Source organism: Aspergillus affinis, assembly GCF_023601865.1.
Source record: "Aspergillus affinis strain CMG 70 chromosome Unknown NODE_11_length_483380_cov_85_280398, whole genome shotgun sequence".
NCBI classification, from domain to species: Eukaryota; Fungi; Ascomycota; class Eurotiomycetes; order Eurotiales; family Aspergillaceae; genus Aspergillus; species Aspergillus affinis.
The window spans coordinates 32,676-54,430 of NW_026515792.1; the positions used below are offsets into that span (position 1 = coordinate 32,676).

At 50.0% G+C, this 21,755-nt stretch overlaps 8 protein-coding genes across 8 annotated transcripts; 4 read left to right on the top strand and 4 right to left on the bottom strand.

Annotated features, from left to right (window-relative positions):
- Positions 1-566: 566 nt before the first annotated feature.
- Positions 567-1,940, top strand: KD926_000941 (uncharacterized protein; the record flags this gene model as incomplete). Its single annotated transcript, XM_053096484.1, has 4 exons — positions 567-1,065; positions 1,122-1,469; positions 1,541-1,851; positions 1,920-1,940. The coding sequence occupies 4 exons, from the start codon at positions 567-569 to the stop codon at positions 1,938-1,940; spliced, it is 1,179 nt and encodes a 392-aa protein (XP_052959321.1).
- Positions 1,941-3,032: 1,092 nt separating this feature from the next.
- On the bottom strand, positions 3,033-6,390 carry KD926_000942 (uncharacterized protein; the record flags this gene model as incomplete). Its single annotated transcript, XM_053096486.1, has 7 exons — positions 3,033-4,198; positions 4,286-4,580; positions 4,967-5,162; positions 5,245-5,430; positions 5,496-5,963; positions 6,037-6,324; positions 6,374-6,390. 7 exons carry the CDS (start codon positions 6,388-6,390, stop codon positions 3,033-3,035), a joined length of 2,616 nt encoding a protein of 871 aa, XP_052959322.1.
- Positions 6,391-7,786: 1,396 nt separating this feature from the next.
- KD926_000943 (uncharacterized protein) lies at positions 7,787-9,015 on the top strand (the record flags this gene model as incomplete). The annotated part of the gene is made up of 2 exons (XM_053096487.1): positions 7,787-8,389; positions 8,539-9,015. 2 exons carry the CDS (start codon positions 7,787-7,789, stop codon positions 9,013-9,015), a joined length of 1,080 nt encoding a protein of 359 aa, XP_052959323.1.
- Positions 9,016-9,254: 239 nt separating this feature from the next.
- Positions 9,255-10,258, bottom strand: KD926_000944 (DODA-type extradiol aromatic ring-opening family dioxygenase; the record flags this gene model as incomplete). Its single annotated transcript, XM_053096488.1, has 3 exons — positions 9,255-9,983; positions 10,070-10,200; positions 10,255-10,258. 3 exons carry the CDS (start codon positions 10,256-10,258, stop codon positions 9,255-9,257), a joined length of 864 nt encoding a protein of 287 aa, XP_052959324.1.
- A 491-nt stretch (positions 10,259-10,749) lies between these two features.
- KD926_000945 (putative acyl-CoA dehydrogenase) lies at positions 10,750-12,789 on the bottom strand (the record flags this gene model as incomplete). Its single annotated transcript, XM_053096489.1, has 4 exons — positions 10,750-12,244; positions 12,297-12,359; positions 12,407-12,623; positions 12,681-12,789. 4 exons carry the CDS (start codon positions 12,787-12,789, stop codon positions 10,750-10,752), a joined length of 1,884 nt encoding a protein of 627 aa, XP_052959325.1.
- A 1,505-nt stretch (positions 12,790-14,294) lies between these two features.
- KD926_000946 (cytochrome P450) lies at positions 14,295-15,906 on the top strand (the record flags this gene model as incomplete). Its single annotated transcript, XM_053096490.1, has 2 exons — positions 14,295-14,495; positions 14,563-15,906. 2 exons carry the CDS (start codon positions 14,295-14,297, stop codon positions 15,904-15,906), a joined length of 1,545 nt encoding a protein of 514 aa, XP_052959326.1.
- Positions 15,907-16,747: 841 nt separating this feature from the next.
- KD926_000947 (uncharacterized protein) lies at positions 16,748-18,021 on the top strand (the record flags this gene model as incomplete). Its single annotated transcript, XM_053096491.1, has 5 exons — positions 16,748-16,950; positions 17,337-17,490; positions 17,558-17,745; positions 17,816-17,840; positions 17,893-18,021. 5 exons carry the CDS (start codon positions 16,748-16,750, stop codon positions 18,019-18,021), a joined length of 699 nt encoding a protein of 232 aa, XP_052959327.1.
- Positions 18,022-18,467: 446 nt separating this feature from the next.
- On the bottom strand, positions 18,468-20,759 carry KD926_000948 (acyl-CoA oxidase; the record flags this gene model as incomplete). The annotated part of the gene is made up of 4 exons (XM_053096492.1): positions 18,468-19,145; positions 19,205-19,871; positions 19,921-20,294; positions 20,394-20,759. 4 exons carry the CDS (start codon positions 20,757-20,759, stop codon positions 18,468-18,470), a joined length of 2,085 nt encoding a protein of 694 aa, XP_052959328.1.
- Between the last annotated feature and the right edge of the window lie 996 nt (positions 20,760-21,755).

The window sequence follows — 21,755 nt, forward strand, 5'->3', positions numbered from 1 at the left end:
GTTTGACATCTTCGGGGCATCCTGGAGATACCATCGAGGATACAAGCCCTGGAGTTATTCAGGAGACTTGAGGCCAAAGTACGCTTACCTCACCCCGTGACCCCCAAACCCTAAGTCCATCTGGGGCGAAAAAGAACATTCAGAACAAATATCAAGGGGATCCAAGAAAGACAGCATGGAATTGAGAATGCTGTCAGATTTTAGCGTCCAATCTAATGCAGCCCATCATGCCACCCAACCAATCCGGCTCTGTACGCCCCCATTTCATCCGTTGGGGCAATGATTGTGAAACGCCCCATCGCCCGCCCAGCAGGAATAGCGCGGTCTTGGATCGCGTGGATCGTAATCCACCATGTGCGTTCGAAGGCCTCTGGAAGCACTCATCTGCAGCATTCGGACCCGATGGATGCGCTATGGACCATGCCGCCATGTCAGCACAGTAAAATCAAGTCCTGCGCCTGACTCCCTCTCCCTCTTGTTTTCTTTTCGTGTCTTCTCACCATATCTAACCTCGTCATGCCACGACACTCTGTCGATCTCTGTTCGACTTGACCCATGTACACATTATGAGCAGCATCGACTCTCCCCAGGGCGTCGCCAACGATCTCCCCGCCCGCGGTCTCATCGCAGTGACCTGGGTCGGCGTCGCTCTGGGTATCCTATTCGCGGGAACTCGCATATTAATTCGAATGCGACGCATGAACCGGCTCCTAGTGGACGACTACTTCGTGCTTCTTGCGCTGGCGTTTCTGATCACGAACGCGGCCCTTCAGACGATCCAGACGCCGCATCTCTATTATACGGCGTTGACGCCGACCGGGCCGGAGATCGAATACCATGGCAACCAATACGTGCGGTACGAATTTGCAATCATCGGGTTGTTCTGGTCGGTGCTGTGGAGCATTAAGGGCTCATTTCTGGCGCTGTTCTGGAAGCTCACGGAGGGTATTCCGAGGTATCGCTGGGCGTGCTGTGGGGTTGGGACGTTCGCGATGGCCGCCTATACGGTGTGCTGGATGTTGTTGGCGTTGAGTTGTCATCCGCCGCAGGATTATTTTCATTTCGGTAGGTGTGCTGTGTGGGAGACTGCGTGTTCTTGGGCTAATTCATAATGAGCACAGGGAATTGCAATAAACCGAACGATCAACGCAGCGCGTTCATCACCATCTGCTTCAGTACAACGGTAGATATAATCACCGACGTCATGAGTACATTCCCCGACACCAAGCGCATCTATCCCGTACACAGAAGTGAAACTAACGCGAGGGGGGTGAAAGTCATGGCAATCGGACTCAGCATCATCTGGAACACAGGCATCACTAGACGCCAGAAACTTGGCCTCGGAGTCGTCTTCGGTCTCGGTCTCATCATCATCGCGGCAGCCATCGCCCGCGCCGTCCTAATCAACGACAAAGCGTACTCTGACATCGCGGGCGTCGCGATCTGGAGTGTCGCCGAAGCATCTCTATGTACGTCCTTCGACTCCCCTACCGTCGCTAGGCAACCAAACACCAATACTGATGAATCAACGATAATGAAGCAATGATAGTTTGCTGTCTTCCACCTTTCAAAATCTTCGTCTCCAACGACTCCGGGTACACATCGCGATATGACCACAGCGGAGGCTCGAAGCGAAAATCCCTAAGACCGTCTAGTTGGGCTGATGTGCCGCTTCCTTTGCCGTTACAGGAGCGCCAGGTTTATCGTAACCTAGACTACGAGTTACATGCTCGGGATACGAATATCACGGGCGGGAAGCAGGCACAGGTGGAGGGGAAGGAGATGACTGAGTCAAGAGTAAGTTTTTCGGATGATGAAAGACCTGGGGAGATTAGGATGGTGAAGGAATTTGTAAGTTGTTTCCTAATAATCTCATATGAGGTTATTGTCCATATGACAGATGCTAATGCGAGGTATAGAGCCTGGTGACTACGTCGTGAACGAATTCTTTTCCTTGTATAGTAAGAGGTTATCCTAGGTTGGAGTTTTGAAAGGATGGGCTGCATAAGCTCACTGTATAATATTTCGGTTTGGATTAGGGTTCTGCTTTGAATGAGCGATTTATCCGGCATGCTGCTTTATACCCTAGTTAGATTTGTGGTTGCTACTCGTTATAACCAATGTCCACTCATTTCCATCTTTATCGCCGAGTACCGCGGAATGGCTTATGGGTACGCTTAATAGGTCAAATCAATAGAACTGGTTTTTCATCTAAAATAGAAGTGCTCCTTCATCAAAAAAGAAGAGAGAGAGCGCGCGAGAGAGAGAGAGAGAAGGAGAAAGAGATATGGGTAAACATAGAGCAAAAAAAAAAAAAAAAAAGATGGAAATAGAAAGACCCGCCCCAGGATTCGAACCTGGATCTCCGTAACAATACGGTTAAGAATAGTGAGGTGTGCTACCATTGCACCAAGCGGGCTAGTTTACATAGTGGAGAACAACCAGGAGGTATCTGCTTGTTATTGGTGAGTCTGCCTGAGGCCTTACCCATCTAGTTAGGTACCTTTTGAGCAGGTCGAAAATGGAAGCCATAGTAAAAGAAAACGCACTCCGATATACTCTGTACTGTACAAGTTGTTTGGCTTCATATTTTCATCTGTCTTGAGCAAAAACACATAAACATAGTTGCCAATTCTCGGTTTCTAGCCCTTAGATTTGGGGACGATTGACTCTGTCCAATAGTATGATTGATCGTGATGTTCAAGTACGGGACGTATGTTGACCCAATGGTGGTGATTGTCATGATCCTAGTCAGGACCTGAGCTTCCTTGGATAGCCGGTCATCGGGTTGCTATTCAGCAGAAACCCTGAATCAGATCCGGATCTGGCGGGGGAGATGATGCAGTTGCCGGCGTTCCTCTTGAAAAAACGGCTTGATGGCAACTTTAGCCATGAAGTCAAGCGAGAGGTGTTGGCGATCATGAGGAAGGGACTGAAGTTTGGAGAGAACAAAATCACGTTGAGGATGTTGTGACAGTTGCTGAAAATTTAAGAGCCGCATGTAATCAGTAGACGAGAAGTGATTAGTCTTTTCATGCAATGACCTCTATGTCCAGCGGGTCCTCGTCTCTGATACTGCGCCACCACTCACTCTGCCGTACAAGCTCTCCATCTTCGCCCCCTAGGAGAGACCAGTATTTCTTGAGGAACCACACTTTTGCTTCCCAGCTGCGGTTGTCCCAAGGAGTACCGGTTGATGCATATCCGGTGGAGGCATTTCGGTCCTTTCTCCCGAGGCCTGCCCCTCCCCAACACACTAAGCCGGTGAGGAGATCGTGGAGAAATTCATCTTCGTTCACCTCTTGTTGATGGAGAATGAGATTCTTCCGTAGTGTTCGGAACGGAAGGACATCGATATATGGAGGATGCTCAACAGTAATTTGTTCACTACTTGGCCTCAAGTCTGGCTTCAGCGTTTTGAATATTTTCTGTACCGTGGTGATCACGTTCTCCTTGGCAGCGCTATCCGTGGACGCTTTCATCGACCGGTAGAAGGGCGAGGGACTTTCTTCGGCACACACCATCTCCTCTGTAAGGCCAACATGCATTCTAAGCGTATCCATCGCAGCTAAGGTACACATCGTGTCTAAGCGGAGATGATTGGCATGCAGATCTGGTGCAGGCGCGAGTGACCCGATCCTGAGTATCCTAACCTCGGGAGGGCCGTATATTATGGGTCTGTACGATTGAACCTGAAAATGCGGGCCAGCACAACTGCATTTGACGATAGTGGTCGTCCCCCATTGATCAAGACCGGCCTTTTGTTTATCGTGAACGAGAACTGACGGGTCGACATGCGGAGGAGGAGTCCACACACTGGGTGACGAAGCCAGAGTCTCGGGTGGGGGTATTTGCTTCGAATGATCTGATGTCGCAAGCGATGATGGAGAGAGCTGTGGTGTATAATCCCACATCGTAGAATCCCAAACGTTCAGTGATGAAAGGGCATTGTCCGGGATTGTCAGGTGGGCTGTCGCAGGGTCCAAGATATCTAGGTGGTTTGATGTTGTATCGACGGTTTGGGGAAAGGCAAGCTGGCAGTCTTTGGGAGTGGCCGTCAATAGGCAGGAATTCGATAAGTCCGATCCATCATAACCTGAGATCGGTGCGGATTGGATTGTATCGCTCGTCGGAGGGTTCTGTGCCAGCGATGTGGCGAGCGTTTCGAGAGTTTCCATTCGTTCACGGAGCTTCTCACCTAGAGGCGAACGGTTTCTTAGCCCTATTTTCGCAGATCGCGCAAATTACCCGTTCATGTAGTATGTATGGGCTTGAGTGTACTCACGGTATTTACGTTGCGCACGAATGTTTTGTTGGCGTCTTCTCTCCGGGTCGCGGCGAACGGGTTTCCGTTTCTCCTTCCCTGTACCTTCATTCCGTGTATTCTTCTCCGTCGTTTCTCGTGGCATTGTGGATTTTGTATATGGTTTCGTCTTGTCCAGATGGGTGAAGGACGGAAGACGGGGAAAGTGTGGAGCAGGCGGCAGATGCCTCCACAAGACGTTGATGCCTGGGTGCCTGTCTAAGGCGGTCGATGACTCGATGACGACCTTGGCTTGGCATGGATTACGTGGACTATCCTGGTGGTCACGTGTCATTACACTGTGTCCTGAGGCCGCCAAGACTGGACCGGGGTTTCCCTGGACGACGATATACACCATTGAGCAGGAGCAACATCAAACGTCAACCTATCTGCCATTTCAACACTATGCGTTCATCCTATCCTAATCTAGAGTCGATTTATAAGGTGGATGGGTATCTTACTGATACCACGTTGTCATAGGACAAAGAAATTTCATAATCTGCATAAGCGATAATGGCTAAAGGTCAACAGAAAGGTCAATCAACGAACTTCTGGTTAGCCATATTTCATGTCGGAATATTGGTCGCGGAAGCCATCATCTAATCATCTCCAGAGTATTGGGATCAGGTTGTCGTATGTCTCTTCCCTATCCCAGGTGCTCACATCCGATATCCTCATTTTGAGATATGCTTTTGCTTCATTCTGCAGGTTTTCTACCTCACTTGGGTTTTGAACATTGCCATCGACGTCGGTATGTTGCAATAATGCCTCCGAAAGCTTGAACAGACTACGGGCATGCTCAATTGGCATGTAGTCTTTGCTGAAAGTGGTGACTTCCACTGAATCGCGGAGGTGTTTACTAGCCCAACATATTAGATTCATTCATTGGGAACAGAAAGAGATTCATTGATCCAGGATGAGTCGGTTGTGGCCAGACTTACATTGCAGCTTTGACTTTCCCCTGGTCGAGACAACACGCGCCAGCTTTATACATGCATCCGGCATTGAAGGGATGGGGACGGAACTGACCACCCCTCAACCAGGATCGCTTGGCGGTGATAAAATATAATTCAGCCATTTCGAAATTCTGTTCACGTCGTTCCAGGGTCGCAAGCGCGAAATAGGCACTGGATGATGATGTCAGTCTCTAGGCAAATCACCTTGAACAAAAAAACAGCGTGTTTGGTCTTACTAAGCAAGCATCGCCCGGTTCATGGGCTTTCTACTTTCTATTTGAGCGATGCTTATGCCGAGATCTCTCCTGGCTCCCTCCAAGTCATCGAGATAGATCAAACATCTCCCGGTGTTTTTTATAATATATGCAGGTAAGTCTAGCCATAGGCCTTGGGATTGTTGAAACCATTCAAGGGCACGTTCGTGATCGTTGGCAGTATTGTGGCAACATCCAAGGTTATGCGAGAGGCGGCAGAGCAGTTCATAGTCGGGATGGCGGTATCTACGCGCGGAGTCGTACAATTCCTCCAAGATTTCAATCGCCCTTTCCCCATTACCAAGGCTCTCGGCCACGCTAGCTTGATCCATCATGACTGCAATCCTCAGCTCGACCTTATCCAAGTAGTCATGTACACCCTGTATGACAAACAAGTTGAGCTGGCAAAGATTCTCAAGATCGATCAATCTATTCGTCTCATAGAGATTTCTAAAAAGGGAAGCAAACCTGTTAGGGCCGTCTCAAGGATTCTGGATTAAAATGGTGTCCAATATGCACTTACCGTTGGCATTGATTGAGTAAATCGCAGAACTGCCACGGCACCACCAACTGTCTGACATCGTTCATCTTCAAGAAGCAGTTTAGCAGTTCCAGTACGTGTTGCTCGTATTCTTCACAAAATTGCCCCACATAGATTAAATGGCCCATTTCGTCGTGCTTAGGAAAGACGTCATAAAGAAGCATGACCGCATGAGCGAAAGCATTTTGTGTCTTCTCACGGTCACCACAATCAAAGGATGCTTTGAGATTCCCCATTACTAAAGTCCATTGGTACGAAAAGTCCTCTTCACTATACAGAAATTTAGCTTCGCAACCTAAATGAAATGTCGCAAACTTACCATTCTGAAGTCTCCATGACGACCCTGGTTAGCAAGATATGGTAGGAAGTAGTTGAGCAGGGGGGAGGGATCGGCTGAGCTAGAAAGATAGTAGTAAGAACTAGATAGTATTGAACATAGATTATTGATTGAAACAACAAGTTTTGATTTGGTTGTTCATATTGATCTTCCCCTAGGAATGAGGGAACAAGATCTGACTAGCGCATAGAGAAACCCTCTTTTATGTTGACGTGCCACTACTGGATCCGATATGATATACATGCCAGAGGTTCCTCCATTCTTCGCCGGATCTTTCCGAGTCCGTAATATATGCCACATGACTCACTCTTCCTGGGACTTTCATTTTGCTTTGGTTTGAAGGTAAGTCAAAGTCTACGGATATTCATTCTCATCATTTCCTTCCCTTTCCTCTCCCCTAATCAGTAACCTTCAAAGGACGCGAGTTATATGAAATATCTACAGTAGACAAAACTGTAATCTACGGTTTTGAAGTTATGAAGGAGAATTTTTAGCTTAAATAAGGCTCTATCATCTGAATTCGTAGTATTATACTATGCAAACCTATATAGAATGCCATAAAGCCGTACAAGTTAGATACAATAGGTACGTAATATCCCCTGTAGCTAAGACTCATGTACTTTTTCTCGGAAGATTTCGCTTAATTATACTTTGGCTAATACCTCAGTCTACCTATCCTACCTATAACAATCGTTGGATAGCTAGGGAACGTCACTAACTAGCTAGTCAACTAACTAGTACTTAGTATACTTATTTTATGGGCCACCAAGTAGCCAATTACACATAAATATTTGGTAAGCGCGGCTACTGAAAACCCGAAAGTGGCTAGTGGAAAGAGAGTCGATCAGTCCATCAGTCCATCTATGTATATCATAATGTCATGCCTCCACATCTCATCTCGCAGCCAGCATCTAGACTTCATGGCTAAGCTTATTCATGAGTCAATTTGGATTATGGCCCCAATGTATAGGGTCGAATGTTCTGGCTAGCCTAGCGACTAGACCTCTGTATCCCATCATCTTTCTGTACCGACCCAAACGCGTTTGCCGCCAGAAAAGACAGCATTACTTAAACGGGTAATGTGCAGCTTTTAAGATTTGTCACTTCTTATATAAGGAATAATGCCTATTGTAAGGTGGTTTGCACTTTTGATTTCTTCCCAAAGAGAATCTTCTCTGTTTTCTTCACCGCCGCTTTCTTTTTCAAATACTCAATATGTATTGAATGCTTTGCCAGTGCGATGAGGCGTATTACACCTGGAAGGGAAAGCCGTCAGTCCATTTCCGATGAACCTCAACTCCATAGACCCTCCAGAAAGCTAACAAGATTTTCGTCACAGTAGGAAGCACCGAAGCTGGATCCTCCCACGATTCGTCAGACACACAAACGAAGGGCATGGCTTCCTCGATGAAGGGAATACGGTCTGCTCAAGAGAAACGATTTTTCGACCACTTTGTGAATGTCACGTATCGCACTTTGACACTTCCTCCCAAATATGACGGTCCAACGATCTTGTCAGAAATTGTTTCTATGTGCTCGGAGGATACAACAGTTCTGAAGACAGTGCTTTGTCTGGGAGCATCACATCTGATCAACCACTTGGCGTCCAACGCTACTGAGGATAGAACCCTCGTAGCTGAAAAGAACAGACTTCGACAAGAGGCCGAGCGGGAATTATCCTCACGTGCTGCTACACTGCATAGTCTCGGTAGTCGAACAACACAACATCAGACACAATACCAACCCTTACTTACGAGCTACCTCTTACTTTACCTGTTTGAAGTATCGGAAAGTACAGGCAACGGGGCATGGCAGACGCGATTAGACGAAGCAAGGGATATTATTTCAAACGCACTGAAAGAGGATCGAGGGCTCTCAGGGGTCCGAGGCGAGACTTTTGACAAGGACAAGGATATCCTAAAGGTTTCGTCTGATGACGATCTGGCGATTGCCGAACCTCTTCTACAATTTTTCATTTACCATGACGCCATTGGAAGGGTAACAGCACCTCGACCAAGAAGGATTATTATCAAACAAGTACAATATGATCCCTCGCCTCTACCACAGATGCTCGGAGTACACAACGGCATAATCAATTTCGTCGCACGCATTTCTGCACTCCGATCAGACACTGGAGGGGATCCAAGCTTATCATCAGCGGGATCATCCAGGCCGTGTCCATCTGGCAAGATATCGGCAAGTGGGAGCCTTTGGAAACCGACTCTGAAGTATCCTCTGGTTACTGCACCATGTGCGATTTATATGTTGTGGCATGCTTTATCTGGCTGTATTTCATGCTCCATCCCGATACCTCAGATGATGAAAAGGTGCAGACGATGGTCCGTAGGGGCCTGGAGAGCCTATCATCTATCGAAGAACCCGAATTGCAGTCTTTTGCACTCTTCCCAGTCTTCATTATTGGAGTTGCGTGTACACGGCAAGAAGACAGGGAACAAATCGAGGAAGAGCTAGATATCATTGAGCAAACTCGCAGGTTTGGTAATATTCGAGTATGCAGAAGAATTATTCAAACCTCTTGGACGGCATACAACCAAGGAGACAAACATAGCTGGGATTGGATTCGTCTTCTGGAAACAGGGGGTATGAGTGTGCCCTTGGGTTGAAGTTTGTTTGTCATGGCCAAGGGACTAGAAGTGATAGCCAGGACTAGGCTGTCGAGTATAGCTTTCACGCCTCCCATTGTATAAATTACTAGTCTCTTCAAGACTTGCGTGCTCATCTAACATGTAGTAACTAGCTCATGCATTCACTTTTATAGTACTTCGTATATTATCAGATTGGTCCCTGGCCTCAATCTAGTCACGATGATCACCTACCCTCCTAATACAAGCAAGCAAGCCAACTAAGCAGCAATAACCCTCCGATCCCAGCCCCCAAACGTGAACTGCGAATTACACATATTCGTCAACTCCCAACTCTCAGCCGGCATGACCGCATTCGTGCCCACATCATCGAAATCGCCCACCGCGCCCGCCACAAACATCGCCGCCATGAAATGATCATCCGTGGCATGCGCATCTCGAAAACGGGGATGCTTCATCAGCCTTGTCATGGCCCTACGCAGCTGCGGCCCAGAGGTCTTCAAAATCACATCTTCGACGGCCTGACGAAACTCCAGCGCCCACTCCTCCGGCGGCGTCTCCATCGCGAAATTGTCGCGGAAGCGCATCATGGGCGCCCACCGGTTTCGATACAGGTTGTGCACTGCGCCGCCGGTGCCTATGAGCAGGTAGTTCTCGCGACGGAGGGAGCGCAGCGTCGAGCCGACTTTCATGTGGTAGTGGGGGTCGTAGCGGGCGTTCATCGAGACGATGGTTGTGGGTGGGCAGCCGGCGGGGAACATGTGGATGAGAATGAGGTATACATCGTGGATCCAGTCAAATGTTGGGTTCGCGGAGACGTTGAAGCCCTCTTTGGCGAGCACGGAGATGCATCGCTCGGCGGTTGCAAGGTCCGGGTTGAGTTTGTAGTTGATGTATTTGTCTGGGTGGACGTATGCGACAGGGCTTTTGTCGGGATTGGGGTTGGTTGCGACTTCGATTTTGTCGCCGAGACAGTCCCAATGCGCTCCCTGTGATATTATTAGTTTGGTCTGTCTTTGTGAATTGCGTCTTGTTGGTATTGGGGATAAGAGACGCCGAGGGTGGTAGTACTGACCATGATAACAACGCCCTTGATGTTTCTCGCCAATGCCTCATCTCCACACTGTTTCCAGTAATCGGCAGACTCAGACTTCTCGCCGAGCATCATGGTTGAGCCATGAGAGAAAAAGTGCACTGGTGTCAAACCTGTCCTAACTGTTAGTTGCCTGGAGATAGAATAGCTAGACTGGCAGTTCGTACCCATGATGGCAATTTTCGTCTATAATTTGCTTCACTGGTCAGATTCAAGGCTCGAGTGGTATGTGTTTAGTCTAATATCATGACAGCAGGCGTGCAAAGGCCCAGGGATGCAGGTAAGTAGCATGATTCCAGGCCTCGGATGTCCGTCGGGAGCGCCTCTCCACATCCCGAGTCGGCTCCCCACGCGAGGTCAAATCCGGGGTAAGCACAAGACTACAGTACCCTACAGACTTGAACTTGTACTTGCATTGTGGTTTTTTGATTTAACCTTGTAGGATGAACTAGGCCTGGATTTCACCGATCACCCGGAAGGAGCACCATTGTGTATCTACCTAAGGTCGAGGCAAACTTATACTTCAATCGTGCGCCTATCTTCTTCGGTGTGCTCGATGATCTTGAGTTTAGTGGCAATGGCAAAATCGCCCGAGGAACCATGCACATAAGTAGTCAAAAATAGACATATCATTCAGTTTTAAATCATAAGAAACTATTGGCCTACAGCTTCGAAGGTTTCTGGAACGATCGATGACCCGACACCTGTCTGGCCGGCAACTCCACACCCCAAACAATCCTGCAATCCCAACGAAGATGCTCGTCTGTCAGAATAGCCTGCGATGCATGAACAGGCCGATTGATGATATCTCGCCAGACCATATCCCCAACACCGCCTTCTCCAGCTAGGATCCATCGCCGTGCAATCTCCCCTGCAACCCCATCCCCGTCTCGCTCGGCGTCGAGGGCCAGCAGGGCTCCACACAGGACCCAAGCGAGGGTGAACATGGCGCGCCGGCCGTCCGCAAGGATCAAACGCGCATGTTCCGTCGCAGACAATCGCGTCAAGAAGCTCGACCACACCCGCTTCAAAACTCTCGAGAACTCGGCGTTCTTGATCAAGCCCAGCACCCGGCCAACCCACGAGGAAAACACCACGACGTGGTCGTCTTTCAGAATATGACGCACCAACTCACTGGCTAAAACATTCGTAGTCCCCTCCCAGATCGAATTGACGAGTGTATTGCGTAAGATCCGAGAGATGTTGAACTCAGGCTCATCTGCCTCGTCCATGTACCCGACCCCGCCCATAGCCTCCTGACACTCCTGGATACCTGCAATGGCATTCTTGCTAATCACCGCCTTCGCAGTCGCCGTGAGCGCACGGAACACGACCTCTGCCTCTTTTCCGGGGGTTGGCAGATGTGGCGCCGGTGCAGAGACGCCATCATTCTCAACCACGCCCATAACTGCAACCGTGAAGAAGCCGAGATTCATCGCGCCTCGATGCCGGAGCTCTACATCAGCCAGCAAGTTCAAATGCATCGGGACGAGCCAAAGAGGCTCCCCGACCGTCGTTCTCGCTTTTGCGAAACTCTTCGCAATACTCATAGCGCGCCGCCAGGCGCTCAGTGACCCGATAAACGTATGCGTGCGCGTGACGTTCAACAGCGGCGAGATCATCGACACCCCACGGTCCAAGCGGCCAACTAGGTGGGCGCGCATATCCTTTAGTTCCAGTTCCGCGGTGGGGAGTTCTTTGGTGCCGAGTTTATTCTTCAGGCGATGGATGCGCACTCCGTTGCTTACTTCGTGCGATTTTCCGTCCTGCGAGATCACGGTCTTGCGGAGAGGGGCTAGGAACGCGCTGAGTTTCCCGGAGGGGGTTTTGGCCAGGAGAAGCGAGACGTTGGCGTCTGTTGCTGAGGAGAAGAATTTGAATCCACTGACTAGGTAGTCGCCGTCATTTGCGTCCTGTGATGCTGGGGAGTGTGTCGCCCAGGTCTCCGTGTTTTGGACATCGCTTCCTCCAGGTCGTTCCGTCATCCATTGCCCGGAGGTCCGGTGGTTTTCTCGAGAGATCATCCTTTGGTAGGCTTCATGGAAATGGTGATCTGCGGGAAGTGATTTCAACTGCTGGGAGAGGATAAGAGCGGCTCCATCTGTCATGGCGATTGGACAAGAGTATAGTCCCGAAGACGGAGAGTAAAGGTAATTCCTTCATCCATGAGGGTCAGTACCTCTATCACCACCTAGAGCAAGTGACTTACACTGCATATTGCACCAATCTTCTTTCAGCTCCATACGTCGACTCGTAACCCAAGGCCACGACACTATGCAGTTAGCACATGTGGTGGCAACGGCCAGATTCATCACACACCCATGTCGAGCACCCCATTTCCCTAGCTGCTTCCATCCTTCGCTCGTAATCAGTCGATCATAATCGTATTTCTGGCCCCATACATTATAACTCTTGACATAGGGCTGGTGGCGCTCTGCATCTGCGCTCCATTCACGGATCTGATCCGAGACAGCCTCAGCGCCCAACCTGGTGAGCGGAGCTTGGACATTGTCCAACGTTGACGATGGGAGGTACCCTTATTTGGCTTTATCAGACTCAGTCGATCCGACAGTTGCTTTCAAAGTGTACTCACAGGAAATAACCCGCTGCAGACTGCTATCCGTCGTATATGTATTCTCCAGCGGTTCAAGCCGGGTGATATGCCCGTGGTCAGCGGTAGCGGGTTCCGGTCGGAACGCCATAGTAGAGAAAGATATGGTTCTGATAAACCCAGTTCACAAGAAAAACGATGCGGTATTATATTCACTGGATGTTGGCGAACGCATCTCCTCGTGGCCTGATGCAGTCAATGGCATGGTCACGGGGCTTAGCTGCTCGGCTCACCTGCTTCACTTACCTCGGCTATCCCGAAATGCGGAGTACTCGATCGGTTTGCAGATCACCTGCAGTTATGATATATGTTATTGGCTTATTTGTGTGGGATTATAATATCTCGAATTTATCTGTGCATCTGTGCTGTTCGCAGTTGGCTTTTCGATGTCCGCCCATGAACCCCCCAAGACCTTGATCCTCGGCTGCTTTGAATAATTCCGGCAGTGTATACTGCGTTTTAAATTGTTAATTATTATAGATTGATTTACACAGCCTGTATAGAATGCTTAAGATTTCTAAAATGACTCGCTCTTTATGAAAATACTCATTCACAAGTCCATCCGCAATGCGGATACGCCGGATATGGCGTACTGCTCATGAACATTAATCAAGGAAACAGAGATTGGTTAAGAGAAAAATGAAAGACAACCCACGAGAGTTGTCACACCCCCGAGAACTCTAACTTTATCGCCACGTTTGGGGGGCCGGGGGGTGAATTGAGTTCATATTAGAACTAACGGCGTTCAACCGAGATAGCTAGCATAAGGGTTCAAGAAACATGAAGAAAGGTGCCTGACGGCAAAGGCGACGAATGGTAATGAGATAGAAAAAAGTAATTCAGCACAGGAAGAGAGGGGGGGAGGAAGAAACTAGTGTCAAATCACCAATGGATTTGTCAATATGAACGATCACAAATAAAGTTGTATGGTAACATGTTTTGAGTTTATTCGAAAATGATCTACCAATTCGACGTCATGACCGTAATCCGGCTATGAGGGAGGGTTCAAATGCTGGGCCACTTGTCTGCATTTATGATAGATTCAGGGTTGTTGTGAAGACATCCACTAGTTTCATATGATGGAGTGTAGAGAATAAGTTGATAACAGGCCCAATCTTTCTGCCTCAGGCTGTTCGTCCATAGGAAATACGCTAGTCTAGAATAGAATTAGCGTCGCGGGGAGGAGATACCGGGCGAAGGCGGTGAAAGGGTTTGCTTGTCCGCGGACTGCGATAATCCAAAGACCGAAGAGGCTTAGCGCATGGAGGACCCGCTGTATTGTAATGATACATCACGATACATCCGACTCTATGGAGAAATATCGTATTCGACCGCGTATACCGTTGCTATACAATACCTGCCAGGGGTCGAGAGGGATCGCCTGATGGACTCGGCCCATCACAGGCCGGCCATTTGTTACTGTCAGCCCACCTGGCCTCCTTCCCTTTCTTTTTTATTTCTTGTTTTTTTCACATTCGTTCTCTTCTTCTTCTTCTTCTTCTTCTTCTTCTTCTTCGTTTCTATTTGTTCTATCCTTTTTAATCCCTTCTTTTGTCCTGTTTTTCTGGCATTCTCGCCAATCTCCCTCTTCCAGCCATGCTACCCTTGGCCACTATCGGGGCCTATGGGCTCCTGGCCTTCGTCGCGTCCATTGTGATCAACCTCGTCTATCAATGGCTCTTTGCGAGACTGAATAAGACCGAACCCCCACTCGTCTTTCACTGGATCCCCTTTGTGGGCAATACTATTAGCTATGGGATGGACCCTTGTAAATTCTTCTTCGCCTGCCGCGAGAAGGTGCGCCGTTCCCTCCCCCGTTCTGTCGCACAACTCTCCAGCTAACCATTGCCCTTGTTTCCACTAGCACGGCGATATCTTCACCTTCATCCTCCTCGGTCGCAAAACTACGGTCTACCTGGGCGTGCAGGGCAACGAATTCATCCTCAATGGCAAACTGAAAGATGTCAACGCTGAGGAGGTCTACAGCCCCTTGACGACTCCCGTCTTCGGCTCCGACGTGGTCTACGATTGCCCCAATTCCAAGTTGATGGAGCAGAAGAAATTCGTTAAATTCGGTCTGACGCAATCCGCCTTGGAATCGCATGTGCCGCTTATCGAAAAGGAAACTGCCGAGTACCTGGCTACCTCGCCCAACTTCAACGGCTCCTCGGGACGGATTGACATCTCCTCTGCCATGGCTGAAATCACCATCTTCACGGCCGCGCGCGCCCTGCAGGGCGATGAAGTGCGCTCGAAACTGACCTCCGAATTCGCCGATCTCTACCACGACCTGGACCAGGGTTTCACGCCGATCAATTTCATGCTGCCCTGGGCCCCCCTGCCGCATAACAAGAAGCGCGATGCTGCCCACGCGCGTATGCGTGCCATCTACATGGACATCATCAACGAGCGTCGCGCCGCCGGCGAGAAAGCCACCGCCACGTCGGATATGATCTCGAACCTGATGAACTGCGTCTACAAGAACGGAACCCCCGTGCCCGATAAGGAGATCGCGCACATGATGATTACTCTGCTCATGGCCGGCCAGCACTCCTCCGCCTCTGTCGGTTCGTGGATCATGCTGCGTCTCGCCGCCCAGCCCGAAGTCCTCGAGGAATTGTATCAGGAACAGCTGGCCCAGCTCGGCCCCGTCGGTCCTGACGGCACCCTCCCCCCTCTGGAATACAAGGACCTCGAGCGGCTCACGCTGCACCAGAACGTCATCCGCGAGACCCTCCGTATCAACCTCTCCATTCACTCGCTCATGCGCAAGGTCAAGAACCCCATGCCCGTCCCCGGTACCCCCTACGTTATTCCTACCTCGCACGTCCTGCTCGCCTCTCCCATCGTGACCGCCATCAGCGACGAATACTTCCCTAACGCCATGAAATGGGACCCCCACCGCTGGGAAACCCAGGAACCCTCGGAGGATAAGGAGGAGGACGTCGTTGACTACGGCTACGGCGCTGTCTCCAAGGGTACCTCCAGCCCCTACCTGCCCTTCGGCGCCGGCCGCCACCGCTGCATCGGTGAGAAGTTCGCCTACGTGAACCTGACCGTTATCCTCGCTACCATGGTGCGCAATGTGCGTCTCTACAACGTCGACGGCCGCAAGGGTGTGCCCGGAACCGACTATTCGTCTCTGTTCTCGGGACCTTTGAAGCCGACCGTTATCGGGTGGGAACGCCGTTCCGCCAAATCCGCCTAATCTTTGCTTGCATGGATAGACGCCGTTTAATGTATTGTATATGAGGAACATTCTGGATGCACTTCTTCTTTCACCTTCAGATCTGTATTTATTTAATATCATGTTTACGCACAATTTTCTTGCTCCGCTGTGAATTATGTCAAAACGGGAAACTTCCTGCAAATTGTTCGTTTCCTCTGTTTGTTTTGTCTGTTTGCTCCGGTTGCTTTGTTGGCTTTGTTTGTTCTGTTTGCTTTTCCGGTCGTTCCTTCCACGTGATGCTGCTTCCATAAATGGTAATGCCTGCCCTAAGCTCGTCGCCTCAGCCCAGACGACCATTCACTCTGATGATCTTCTTCGTTCGCCATTCAAGCCAGGCTGTTTGTCTCTTGATATTACATCTTGGTACACCAAATCTTCCTGTTAAAGTGACAAAACCTGAGGAACATGCACAGCCGTGTAATTGATGTCAAGATAGCCAACGTGGCAGAGTATATTCCGCTGTCAGGCAAGAATATACAATTGCTTGGAAGTACTACAAGTACTCCAGAATGGTTCAACACAACGACTTTGTCCATTGGATATAAACTCGCCCGCCCTTTCGTCACTTGAATCACTGCAAGTTACCTAGCTTTCCCGGCTTTCTATTACCAAAGTCAACTTTTTCAACTTTTACTTCTTATAGCTAGACTTGGAATTCACTTACTATAAGATCTTGTTCCAGATTCCTTTCTCTTTGGTGGAAAACTGCTCGTTATGAGACTGGGTGCCACATTGAGTCTTTCATCAGACGGCATTTGGACCTCGAGTCAACAATCCTGGCAGAGAGACAAGACTACAGCTGGGAATTAAAGATCTCAGAATGACTTTCGGGTGGAGCGCCGGAGACATCGCTAGCGCCGTTAAACTTATTGTCTCTATAGTCTCTAGCCTTCGCAGCACTAGCGGTGCTCGGGAGCAGTTTCAGGAGCTTGAGACCGAGCTGCTCGGCCTTGAGCATGCGCTTGAGCAAATTGACTATCTGGCAAACTCTACCACACCTCCCCCTGAGATTGAAGCTCTCAAGTTCGTATCTCTCAGTTGTTGTGAAACGCTCCAACGCTTTCACACGAAAATTAAACCATTCGGGGACAGCCTCGGCACACGGAGTCAAAGGTCAAAATTAAGAGCAGCACCAAGGATGGTACGATAGGAGTTGCTGTGAAAAAAGATCTGCCGGAGCTCAGGCAATACTTGATGGCGCATGTAGGTTATATCAATCTGGAACTGAGTACTGCTTTGTTGTACGTGCTTGAGAATATTCAAATATACACTGTAGAGCGTTGCTGACAAACAGGTACCCTAGCGGAGAAGAGGGTAGAAAAGCTTCGAGAGACTATAGATCGAGTATGGTGAGTTTCAGCAAGTACTAAGCTTACAATTTACGGTGCATACTTACTCATTTTCTTTAGGGATTCAAATGACAAGCTTGCGAATATCCTCCGAGCTCTGGCGAAAAGGATCATCAGTTCACCAGACTCCCGCTTTACATGGGTGCAAGAACCTATCCGGTTCGAGAACGCTCTTGGAAACGTCATGCCCATCGCCTCTGAGTCTGATTGGGATGTACGTCATTTATGCTGTGGAGTATAGAAAGGAATATTCTCACTTCCGCATGCTGACAAACAGACAGATTCTTGAAGCTATTATCTTAGCTCAATTCAGCAAAGAACTGGGCAGAAAGAAGGTTTTTGCCGGAGAATACGAGCTTTTCGAACGTTCCGCAGACCCAATGTATCCGATGACGCTTCCGGTAAATGCGACAAGCTACCCTCGCCTCAGGCCTGGGATGAGGATCACCATGGCTATTGTAATTGGCCAGTATGCTGGATCCCAACGTTGTCCGCGGCTTGGGTGTTCCGCTAAATCGGTATCTGATGTTGACGTCCAGCGTAGCGCAGGAACGTTGTGGTATGGTATTCCTAAAAATTGGAGGACATGCTGGCGACGAGGGAGGTTTTGTTGAAGTTTCTCCTGGAACCTGACGAGTTGGAAAAATGGGCGAAGGAGGCAGCGGCTAAAGAACAGGCCAGGGTGGGATTGAATATCAATTACGACAATTACGACATGTACGATGATGCTGAGGGGTTTCTGTGAGCTGGAGCTGGATGGAAACCTCCGTTTGTTTCTCCTTTTGTAATTTCTTTTCTTGTCTTTTCTTTTTCCTTACTTAAATCCCTCCTGTATACACCACCAAAACACTTCAAGCCCAAGGACGCTGAAGTCGGAAAACAAGACCTGCAGTTGATCTTCATGCCACCCTGCTACATCCTTTTAAAAAAAAGGTCATTCCACCCAATTTACTGCTTCAAATGAAACCAAGTAAATGAGAAAATACGAAATAACAACGCAACCAATAGACCACCAGTCAATAATCTAGTCTATAGATTCCATCTAATCTATAATCACTTAAATATATGTATATATATGTATGGAAGTGCGCCACCCAACCCATAGAATCAAATCATACAAAAAAAGAATTATATATCAACAAGCAAGGTAGACACGAACTGAAACCGACAGAGTAAGTAGCAGAAAAGCAATCACAGCTTACTCTTCGGCGGCGCATTCTTCAAGACCGCCTCGTTCCACGGATACGGATCGAACACCAGATCATTGACCGGGTTCTGACTCGCCCTGCGGAACAGATCCGGGTAGACCTCGCCATCATAACGGCCGAGACTGCTGTCGAGCTGCCAGTCGGGGATCTTCCAGGCGTCGACGAGACGCACGGCGTGGGGCCGGATGTCGTCGAGAAGTTTCATGACGGCGTTGGTCTGCGCCAGGGAGATCTGGCGGGTGGTGACGGCGCTGGAGGAGAAGAATTCGGCGGCCTCGCGCTCGAGCGTGTGCAGGGCGTAAAGACGGAAGAGCTGGTGCATGAGCGCCGTGGTCTCCGGGTCCAGGGCGCTGGTGAGGTGCGGTGAGGTGACGGCCTCGTGGAAGTTCTTGACGACGAGGTACTGCGAGTGGGCGGTCGAGAGGCGCCAGAAATCAACCAGGAGGCTGTTCCACGAGCGCTTCTCCACGTCGCGGTGCTTCAGGGCTTCGAATGTGAGGTGCGCGGTGCGCCAGGCGAAGGCCGCGACGATGTCGCTGTCCGCTTCGAGCACGTCGAAGGAGGCGCCCTTGTCGCGCCGCGAGAGGTACGTTTGCAGGATCTGGCACGTGTCGTTGTTGGCGCCTTTGCCGGCGAGGACGGCACGGGCAGATTTCAGGAGCTGTGGGCTAGGTTAGCGGTGATTTTGAAGCGGAGGAACTAAGTGGATCGTGAACTTACGTATCGCGCAACCTGTTGCGTCAGCATGTAGTTGTCACCCTCCCAGGTCAAAGTGGGGAGGTAGTCAGAGTACCAAGGCCCAATGCCGCTGTAGCTGCTGTATCCGTGACCACCGCAGGCCCGACGACAGATCTCGAGACCCTCACCGGCCGTGGTACTGGCCAAAGCCTTCAGACCGCAAGAGGTGGCGTGGAGATCCGCCAGCAAGTCGGCACCAGCCCGGAGCTGCTCGGGACCAGCGCCTCGGCTGTCCTGGCCAGGCTGAGAACCCGCATTCATGCGCTTCTGGTTCTCCTGGTAGAGCCGCATCATACCGCGACCGGTGAAATGCAGCGCATACATGGATGCCAGCAGAGGCAGAAGACGGACCTGGACCATCTTGTAGTTGAGGACCTGGTTCTCGCCCACGTTGCCCTTGGCATCGCGGTCCTGGAACTGCTTACGCACGGCGCAGTAGCGAGTGGCAATCGTGACACCGCGAGCAAGCACGCCACCGGCCTGGAGCACGATGTTCGAGCGCACCCAGGTCAAAGTTCCGTACACCAGTGTTGGCGATGCAGGGCGCAGATATTTGCCAGTCTCCTTGTCAATGCTCGAGAAGCGAGCCAGCATATTGATATGGGGAATCTTGACATGATTAAACAGCAGGAAACCATTGTCCATCGTGCTAAAGCCAGTCAGTCATGCTCATCAACTGTATTTGCCAGTCAGCTCACTTGTATCCAAACTTTGGGCCAATATCGCCAACATAGACATTCTCCAAGGGCTGATGCGTCTGCAGATCCCGCACCTGGACGACAAACGGATGAGGACCGTAGTTCTTGCCGGCGATGTACAGCTGCGCCATCACGACCGCATGGTTTGCCGTGCGACCCAACGATCCAATCCACCACTTCGATGCCGTCAACGTCGGCGAATGGATCGTGAACGTCTTATCTTCTTGGTTCCACGTAGCAGTGGTCTCCAGACCACGCACATTCGAACCGTGACCCAGCTCCGTCTGCGCATAGCATCCTAGAATCTGATATTTTTGGGCCCGCTCCAAAAAGAGTTTATGTTGTTCGGGGTTTCCTTGCTCGCGCAATGTGACCTATCGAATCGGAGGGACTTGTTAGCGTCACAGCCACATAATCGTAAATCCAAAATCCAAAAACGTGCCACAAAAAGGTTAAACATCAATGAAACTCACCAAGAACATCGACGCATGCAATCCATACGGCGTCGGCTCTCCCAGCAAATCATTCGCCGTATGTAACTCCTCCATCGACCAATTGTGTTGCTCAGCCAGCTGCTGCAGCCGCTTCGCCTTGCCCAGGGACTTCTGGATCCGCTCGGTGCGGCCTAGCGTGTGGTTCTGGGACTTGTCGAAAACAGGCTCCGACTGGAGCAGAGCGAGGAGACGGTCTTGTCGGTCGAGGAATTCCTTGGTGTGTAGTAGTTCACCCAGTCGGTCGACGTTGATGTTGGACTGGGCGCGCTCCTGCGAGAGAAGCTCGGAGCCTTGCGGGTCGGCCGGCTTGAGAGCCTGGACCCAGGCAGGGGGTGGGGAGGGCATCTTGGTAATTGTAGGAGTGGAGATGTAGTGGTGTAGAGAAAGGGTGTGTGGGAAGAGAGACGAGGGGGTAAGGATGGGGATGGGGGAGAGAGAAGAAGACTTATAGGAGGAACTCCACGGGGAAAGAAAGAAGGCGAGAGCGAGAGTGAGACGGTCAGGCCGAGGGTGACCGCGGGTTGCCTAATGCGGGAAATGCCTCGGCTAACTGGTGGCGGCCTGGATGCCTGAACGTCGGCGCCGAGTGCTCAGCACTCAAGACTCAGGAGTTAGGAGGGATCTTCAGTACGACCGGGCAAATCATCATAATTTGCCTTAGTCTCCTCTGCGAAATTACGACAGTATCCATGTAGACTGCACCCTACGATGTACGGGAGAAACAGTGCCGAGTGATCCCTTACTCATGACACCTCAGGCATCTAGCAGGGATGGCCCCGAAATCGGCATCGTGCAGCACCAGCGTCGAGCTTAATTGGCCAGCGATTATCAGATAACGATCAGTCCGGGATCCTGCATTGTTCTGATCGGATTATTATTCTCGTTTGACTACGGAGTTACTTTCAATCGAGATGAGGCAGACAATCATTGTTCAATGTTGCCACCCTCTCGGCCGATACGACTCCCCATCTATATTCTGTCCTTTACTGACACCCGTGCACGTCCTTGGTGGATTTAGTGGCCTTTTATATCCTAATTAGTCCCTCGTAGGTAGTCCTAGTCCTACAAGGGTCAAAATACAGGATTAACTAAACCAATAAATCAACGTGTTCTTCCATCCAAGGACCCGGTGGCAACCACCCCGCTCCCTCGGCCAAGGAACACCCAAAGCCACGCGGATGGAAGCGAACCACGCTCAAACGACTGGTTTTTCACACGTGCTTGGATCCCAGGGATCGGTTCCCAATTCACATGATCGCCATTCTTTAAAAGTAGACACTTATGTAGTAGAAAGACCCCAAGATAAAAAAGGGAGTTCACATTTCGCATGATGCGAAATCC